Source organism: Pipistrellus kuhlii, unplaced genomic scaffold (assembly GCF_014108245.1).
Source record: "Pipistrellus kuhlii isolate mPipKuh1 unplaced genomic scaffold, mPipKuh1.p scaffold_m20_p_23, whole genome shotgun sequence".
NCBI classification, from domain to species: domain Eukaryota; kingdom Metazoa; phylum Chordata; class Mammalia; order Chiroptera; family Vespertilionidae; genus Pipistrellus; species Pipistrellus kuhlii.
Window position 1 is genome coordinate 10519507 of NW_023425522.1, and position 8792 is coordinate 10528298.

The 8792-nt window shown below is 42.8% G+C and overlaps 1 protein-coding gene across 7 annotated transcripts in view; it reads left to right on the plus strand.

Annotated features, from left to right (window-relative positions):
* Positions 1–7468, plus strand: part of RABEP1 (rabaptin, RAB GTPase binding effector protein 1) — an 87630-nt gene extending 80162 nt beyond the window's left edge. For all 7 annotated transcript variants that reach the window (XM_036452015.2, XM_036452016.2, XM_036452014.2 and 4 more), the window contains 5 exons: positions 473–662; positions 1286–1341; positions 3888–3986; positions 5084–5200; positions 6872–7468. In XM_036452015.2, the coding sequence (XP_036307908.1) occupies positions 473–662; positions 1286–1341; positions 3888–3986; positions 5084–5200; positions 6872–6973 (564 nt within the window). In that variant the 3' untranslated portion in view covers positions 6974–7468. The remainder of the gene's footprint in view (positions 1–472; positions 663–1285; positions 1342–3887; positions 3987–5083; positions 5201–6871) is intronic.
* The last annotated feature ends 1324 nt before the right edge of the window (positions 7469–8792 follow it).

Below are 8792 nucleotides of genomic sequence, written 5' to 3' on the forward strand. Positions count from 1 at the left end.
CTTAGCTTGTGGTAGATATTCAAGTGGTTGAATGAATAAGTAAATAAATCTTATCTTCATAGAGTTCACATTTGCTTCTGAGTTTATCTTTTGGTCCTATACCCTATCTCCCCTTAAATTTAAGCAAGGACTAGTAGAAGCTCCTAAACTATTCATGGTGAATCCCACATTGTAAGTCACTCAACATTTTTATTTTTCTGTTTATGAAACAGTTTTGAGGGAAAAATATGAGGTTCACAGAGCACTTTTTTTTTTTTTTTTGGCTGGAAATGTCTTATTTCTATAACTTTCTGATGTTAACATGACATGCACAGTATCTACCCATTGAAGCCCCAAGTGGGGTGGAATTGGAAATTTTAATTTTTGAACCATTTAAAACAATATCTGAAATTCTGGTTGCAGAAAATCTTTAGCTTCTTTTGTTTATTTTCTTTCCTTACAAACCCAACAACAATTTGTTTCTTTAATCCAGGAACTCCGGGAATTGGTATTAAAATACCGTGAGAACATCATTAATGTGCGGACAGCAGCAGACCACATGGAAGAGAAGCTGAAGGCTGAAATTCTTTTCCTAAAAGAGCAGATTCAAGCGGAACAGTGTTTAAAAGAGAACCTTGAAGAAACTCTGCAATTAGAAATAGAAAACTGCAAGGAAGAAATAGGTGAAGATAAAAGTGATATAATTTAGAAGTGGAGGCATTAAGTAAAACTTTTTTCTGATTATAAGAAATACATGGCTATAGAATGTGGAAACAGAAAAGTATAGAAAAGACTTTAAGAACTCAGTCCATTTTCCCAGATGATCTGATATATCCAGTAACGAGGAGTAAAACAAAAAACACAAAACATCCAAAACTCACTATCTTTTTAGGAGCTCTGGAGGCCTCTTTGGCAGTTGCTAGGAGATGGGAAAGTCAGTACTTGAACCTAGACCACTGAGGAGGGTGACTAGATGGGTGGCGTTTCCTTGCAGACTTTGATGGGTTAACAGATTCCTGCAGGGAATATCTCCACATACCCCAGTGTTAGATGTGGATATCTAAGATGAGGGCATTTATGATAGTGTTCATTCATATGGACTCCGCTTTTGCCTGAGCTTGGTTATAATGCTGATTGGGGATAATTTTGAGAAAAGGGTGTTGGTTTTCTCCCGTGTTTCGTATATATTTGACTTCTTTTATTATATGAGATTGAAATTATGGTAGAAAAAGGGAGGGTTGTAAGAAAATTTAAATCCACAATAATCAATAAATGATAATACTTCTCCCTCTTTTTTTCCTTCTAGCTTCCATTTCTAGCTTAAAAGCTGAATTAGAAAGAATAAAAATAGAAAAAGGACAGGTGAGTTTCAAATTATTTCCACCAGCAACCAGTAGTTAAGTATTGAATTCTTTTGTGCTAGACCCAAGGAATAAAATATAGTTATGACATGTCCCTGTGTCTAGGGGGAGAAGTACAGTGGGAAAGGGTGTGATGATAATTGAGACCACTTACTGAGGAGTCTGCTCGGTGCCAGGCCACATGTCGACCAGAGGGGACAGAGGGTACAGATATGATTGCAGCCTGGAGTTTCCATGGTAGTGGAAAGACAGGCACAGCATGGTATTGGTATGTACTTGAAGCTACAGTAGAAATATGTACAGAATGTTTTATAAATAGGAGATGATGGTTTCTATCTGGCTCAGAGTCCTCTTCTCTTGGACAGCATGACCCTATCAACACTGGCCTCCTTGTTGGTTGACTCAGTGACCTTTGCCTCCACCTGCCCCTTCCTTCCCACGGTCTTTTTTTATTTTTAAAATATATTTTATTAATTTTTTACAGAGAGGAAGAGAGAGGAATAGAGTTAGAAACATTGATGAGAGAGAGACATTGATCAGCTGCCTCTTGCACACCCCCTAATGTGGATGTGCCTGCAACCAAGGTACATACCCTTGACTGGAATCGAACCTGGGACCTTTCAGTCCGCAGGCTGATGCTCTATCCACTGAGCCACACCAGTTTCGGCGCTTCCCACAGTTTTGGCTGCACCAGGCCCATCTCTGGTATCTCACTCCAGCCCCATATTGCCTCATCCTTGTTTACCATCCTTCCAGCTCTTACACCCATGGTTCTAGCTCTCTGAGAACCTCATTCAGAGCTTCAATTTCCTGCACTTTTCCTTTGGTTTTAGCGACTTCCTCAGGGCTTTGCTTTCTTTCCTTCTGAGGAGCATCTGTATGGCTTCCTTCATCTAGTCTCCCAGCATCACCTGCAGATCCCCTGACTTCTGGTCTGTCTGCCGCCCTCACTCAGTACTGCCCTGCTCTGGGTTAATCCTGCTGTGCACCTCCTCCACCTCTGCCCCAGCTGCTCATGCCACTGGAGTGAAGAACACACTGCTCATGTCATCAGTTGGGCCCCAAATGCTACTCAGTCAGCCTTTCATTTGCCCTCAGCAAATGTCTCCCTTCCCCTCTCCCAGGGGGTGTCAGTCAGTCACACTCACTTCACCTCCTCACTCAGCACGTGATGGCTGTGTACCCATCATTGTAGGGCCACCTTCAGCTTCCTGGGCTCTCGATTACTTCTCTGACTTTTCTCCCCAGCCTTCTCTGTCTTGTTTCTCCAGAGAAAATGGTCTGTTTCCACTCAGCGAGGTGGCTCAGTTGGTTAGAGCATCATCCATACACCAAAAAGGTCTTGGGTTTGATACCTAGTCAGGGAACATATTATACCTTGATTGTAGGTTCATTTCCCAGTTGGGGCATGTATGGAAGACAACTGATCAATATTTCATTCTCACATCGATGTTTCTCACTCTCTTTCTCCTTCCTTTCTCTCTCAAATCAATGAAAATATCCTCAGGTGAGAAAAAAATAAAAAAAAATAAGACTTGTTTCTGACCAGACTTCCTCTCAGTTTTCCGCTCAGTCATGGGCCTTGAACTTCTACCTTGTTACTGGTCTTTTCCCTTTCATGGATGTTTCCTGTTAAGAGGAGAAAGGTTTCTCTTTGGATTACACTTCTCTCTCAAGTTACCAATCTTTCTTCTTCCTTTTAGAGGCAAGGTTCTTGACCTCCACTGCCTGACCTTCCAGTCACTGCTCAGGCATTGAGACTGGCTTCTGCCTCCATTGTACCGTCGAGGTTGCACTGGCAGAAATCATCAGCTCTCTAGTCATGTCCCATCCTTTCCACTCTGCTGCTGTTTGGGTTCAGACTTCAATTCTCACCTGGGTTATGTAACATCCTCCCAAATTTATCCCATTCCAGTTCATCTTTATAATAAACCAAAGTGGTCTTTACATTATAACCTATGTCCCACTCTGGTTAAACGCCCCCCAGTGGTTCCCTTTACTTCCAAGACCAAGTCCTCTTCCTTAGACTCCCTCCTGCCTCTCCAGCCTCGCCTCTGCACTCAGTAGCTCAGCAAATAGTCACCAGAGATCCTGAACTCAGTTTTTACTCATCATTCATCACCTCTCTTTGGAGTCTCCACCTTCACCCTTTTCCTTCCTCTGTAAAATTTTTCATCTTTTAAGGATCAGATGTCATCTCTTCAAGGATGAGATCCCTTCTCAACTTTTCTGGCAGAATTAAATGCTTCTTCCTCCATGTTCACATGTCAGAATTCTTTACTTCATGTCAGTCTCTTCTGATTTCTCCATCTCCAGGCCTTAGAACATAGTAGGTGCTTAGTAAATGTTTAATGAAAGAAATGGGTCTTGAAGAATAAATAGAAGATTCACAGAGACCAAAGGGTGAGAAGAGCATTACAAGCAAAGCCGGAGTCCAAGGCCTAGGAGGCCTGAGAACTTGGGCATCGCGCTCCAGGCGCAGCTCCTCTGGGCAGGGTGCTGAGTGGGGAGTCTCAGTGAATTCAGCTTTTTCCTTCTTACTTTCAGTTGGAGTCCACATTGAGAGAGAAGTCTCAACAGCTTGAGAGCCTTCAGGAAATGAAAACCACTTTGGAAGAACAGTTAAAGAAAGAGACTACTGCTAAGGTGATGTTTTTGTTGGTAGTTGGATAAAAAAGCAGTGCTAAGAATGGAGGGTCACATCTCGCCCATTTAAAAAAGACTGCTGCTTGGAATCGTGCTACCCTTTGAAAGTTGTCAAGACTCTGCTTGCAGAAAGAAAACGAAGTGAATTTATCGCATTCGAGTTGGGTCAGATCTGACACTGCCCGCTCTGGCTTTTTAGGTGTTGGGCGGAAAGAGCCATGAGGCAAATGGCTCTGCCATAGCTAGACACCTGCTTCTATAGGGTCATCCATTTGACTCATCAAATACTGCATTGAACCGTATTTGCTGCCTAACTTTTGATTATTCCAGTTAGAATAAACGTACATGAGGCTAATTGTGGGGGAGTTTCCTAGAAACAGTGTCTGTGAGGTCACCTTTAAGTATAAAAACACCATGAACATGGTATCTGATAATTCTTTGCCTGTAGAAATGCTGCCACATGGTCTGCTGAGGGGGAGATAGCTGGGGCTGCCTGGTGTATGTTCACTGACAGTTTTCATATGCTTGACTGTTGTGGTTGTCAGAGAAAGTCTCCAAAGTTTCTGTCCCTATTGCTGTAGCAGCTCTGATCTTAGCAGCTGCTATATACATACATCTATATATATATAGATGTATGTATATATTTTATTGATTTCAGAGGAAGAGGGATAGAGAGTTAAAAACATCAATCAGCTGCCTCCTGCTCGCCCCCTACTGGGGATTGAGTCCACAACCAGGGCATGTGCCCTTGACTGGAATCGAACCCAGTACCTTTCAGTCTTCAGGCTGATGCTCTATCCACTTAGCCAAACTAGCTAGGGTTTAGCAGCTGCTGTTTGTTGATTAGCCACTGCTACCAGGCTGCTGTGGGTGAGGGTGAGGGGAGTCTGTGTGTGTGTGTGTGTGTGTGCGCGCATGCACACACACACACACACACACACACAGCACTTGAATCCATTTTGATTCATTTTAGGGACCTCGAGCAAGAAACTTAGGCAACTCGATACCCACCTTTCTTCTCTAGTAGTAGGAGACTTAAGCGATTCTGACCTATGGCTCTTTGGCATTAATCTTCCTTCAAAACTTGTATTTTTTAGGTTACCATTGAACAACTAATGTTTGAAGAGAAGAACAAAGCTCAGAGGTTGCAGACAGAACTAGATGTCAGTGAACAAGTCCAGAGGGATTTTGTAAAGCTTTCTCAGACCCTTCAGGTGAGGCATTTGGGGAACCCTTAGAGCACCAAAGCACTTAAGGGGGTCCTGGTACCCGGGAGAACTCAGCCCAACACCTGCCTGGTCATTCAAGCCAAAACCCAGGAGTGTACCTCAGACTTGTGCCCCTTTGCCTCTCTACCCTGCTGGTTCTTAAGAGTAAAGTGCTAAGTCCTTGGAATACCATGTAAGACCCTTCCCAACAAGGCCTACCCCACAGTTTTTCACTTCTTTGCCTTATACAGTAGGTCCTCGGGTTACATTGGAGATCCGTTCCTACGGTGCGACATAATGCGATTGTCGCCCTAAGTCGGAACCCATCTACATAAGCACCTACATCGAGCACATACACAGCAATAATGAAGTGAAACAGTAAAAAAAATTAAAAAAAAATATTAACAATTCCTGACCTTTACTTGTGGTAAATAATAAAAAACATAAAACAGCCCAACCGGTTTGGCTCAGTGGGTAGAGTTGGTCTACAGACTGAAAGGTCCCAGGTTTGATTCTGGTCAAAGGCTTGTACCTGGTTGTGGGCACATCCCCAGTAGGAGGTGTGCAGGAGGCAGCTGATCAGTGTTTCTCTCACATTGATGTTTCTGATTCTCTATCCCTCTCCCTTCCTCTCTGTAAAAAAATCAATAAAATATATTTATAAAAACATAAAACACATATGCACATATGTCAAAATGACAAATTTTTTTTTTAATAAATAAATGGGAAATGGCGACAAAACAATGTACGTCAAGTGCGAGGTAACCCAAGGACTGTCTGTATTTTATACTAGAGGCCCAGTGCATAGATTTGTACACTGGTGGGGGTCCCTTGGCCTGGCCTGGCCTGCGGGGATCAGTGGAACTCTGTGTCACTGCAACCCGGCCTTACCTGCCAGCTCATCAGGCTCCATCCCACTGTTTACATCCATCCTGCACAGCAAGAGGTAGTGCGAGAAGTGGCAGGGGAGAAGACTGAGCCCAGGCTGGGTGCTGCACCACTCCTGCTCATCCCAGCCCCACTGAGCCCGCTGCCGCGGCCCCACACGGGCACATGGGGGAAGTATATCCATGGGAGAGGCTCACACCACCACAGCTGTGCTCGCCACCTCTGAGCCTGGCATTTGGTGCCCCTTTGTCAGCTGAGTGGCACCCCCATTGAGGGAGTACATTGACCACCAAAGGGCAGCTCCTGCATTGAGTGTCTGCTCCCTGGTGGTCAGTGTGCATCATAGCTACCAGCCGGTCATCAGGCTGCTTAGGCCTTTATATATACAGATTCCACGTTCCAATGTATTTTAACTCCTTGTGGTTCCTTATCCATCGGAATCACTCTGGTAAGTATCATCTCATCAGCCCCTGATTCCTTAGGCCCAGCTTAGCTTTGTCCTCCCCATAGACTCTACAGAGCTAGGTGCTCACACTGGGCCACAGTGGTCCTCCACCACCTCCATGCTGCCTTGGCTCCCAGTGAGCCTATAGTGATATTTACATATTGTGCTGAAATTCTCTAAGTCCCTACGCCCCACCACCAACACATCAATGGTCCCAGCACCTTACACTGGGTCTGCTCCATAGCAGCTTTTGGGAATTACTCCATTTCTTCTAAACCAACCAAAGTAAACTTCCAAAAATCTAGGCAGGAACCATGTGCACTTACCTTATATTGTCTCTCCAGGTGCAGTTAGAGCGGATCCGGCAAGCAGACTCCTTGGAGAGAATCCGGGCAATTCTGAATGATACCAAACTGACAGACATTAACCAGCTTCCTGAGACATGACACCTTCATAGCAGGACTCTCACCTGCACTTTGGGTTTTTAACTCATCTTTAGAGCAACATTAACTACTTACTCTTAACTAAAGAAGTCACTAAAAAGGAAGACTGGGGAAATGTGTTTCTAGTGGGAGAAGACTGCAGCACAGAACAGCAAACAGCCGGCTAATTTGCAGCAAAAAGACCTTTCAAATGGGAACACTAGTGAGACCCCAGGCTTGACTCCAGCATATATGGATCAGGTTCGGTGATGGAGAAAGTGCTGTTTCCTTGCTTATTTATCCATCATTTCCCTAAAGCAACATCCAGTAGTGTTTGGAATTACATTTCCTGTTCATAAATCTTGGAAGAGAGAATTTTTTGTTGTATAGAGTACATCAGTAACAGTATTCAGCTAGCAAGACACGTGTAGTATGCTGTATGAATATTTTATATTAAAATATGAAGTTTGAGAGCAGGCCATTGGCTAGTGACTGCATTTCCTAGCGCAGTGCTTTTTTTTTTTTTTTTTTTAAACTATTCTTTCATTGGAGGATCTTAAAATGCTACTGAAACTTGCTGGAGAATCAGAAGATGTGGCAAACAAAACCAAGAACTGAATTATGAGAATTTGAAAACTTAGCTGGGGCTATACGTATTGGAAATTGGGTTAAAAGAAAAGCACAAGAAACTGTTTGAAAGCACTTTTTATGCTACTTGGAGAAATTTTGTGGGCCCACAGGTACCAGAGTCAAACTGAACTGGTACCACCTGCTCTTGAAAACTTTGTTATTGGATCAGTGGGAAAAGATATTAACAAGCTGTGTGTGACAACATCTAGTATACATTTATAAATCTGCTTCTTGCTTTTAACTCAAATCAATGGGCCGAAGTACTGTTTGTTTCCGAAGTGTCAAATACAAAATGGTGATAACTATGTTTGACAGGTACCAATTTTGTATTTTTCTTTTATAATTTAGACCTGGAGTGTGATAATGAGTGTGATAATGCTTATGAAGTTGGGAAAACCCCAGTCAGTCTATTCATCAGTTTGGAAATCTGCTTTGTCATTCCTGTGAGGTTAGCTTTTCTTTGTGAAGAAAGCTTCAGTGAACAGGCTGCCTTGGCTGTATGGTGTTGCAGAAAGCACAGAGAGCGGTTCCTGTTGGCTATTGACCTGCTGCAGGACTGTTAGCCAGTGGGGCCTTCATGGTTTCATTAACGATAGAGATGGTTCAAAGGTAAAATTGTTTTCAAATTGTTTTTGTGACTGGTGTCATATAACAGCAGGGTAATTGAAGGAACCTTCTGGTAACTAAAGTGAATTGTCATTGTTTTAAATGAAGCTGTTGTGGACTAGCCCGAAAGATCTTTACTTCTGTCTTCCATGGGACAAGTTAAGACTACATACCTCATTCCTTGGGTTATTGTGGTAGTCTTGCATTCATGATTATGAATTTAAAAGTAAATACTAATTATGGAAATAGTGCTACAGGCTTGCCATGCATGAAACATTTTAATTGGTTTACAGTCCCTTTTGTATACAGTACTACTCGGTTTAGATAAAGGAAACATATATCCTCATTGAGTTACAGGGAATTTAATTCTGAAATACAATCTAAATGATTTAAGTGTAAGACTGGTTCCTTGGATAAGCCCTGAGCTAATTTGTTTCAGAATATTAAAATTGGCACTATAATTCAGAATGGGTGGGTAATTTATAATCTTCTTGAACTAAACTATAGGTCCCAGGGAACTGCTCTGCTCAGACAAGCTTGCAGATGTTTTTCTCAATAAGATGGTACTGGGCTAATAAAATCATGATTAGAGAACCACTGGTGGTCT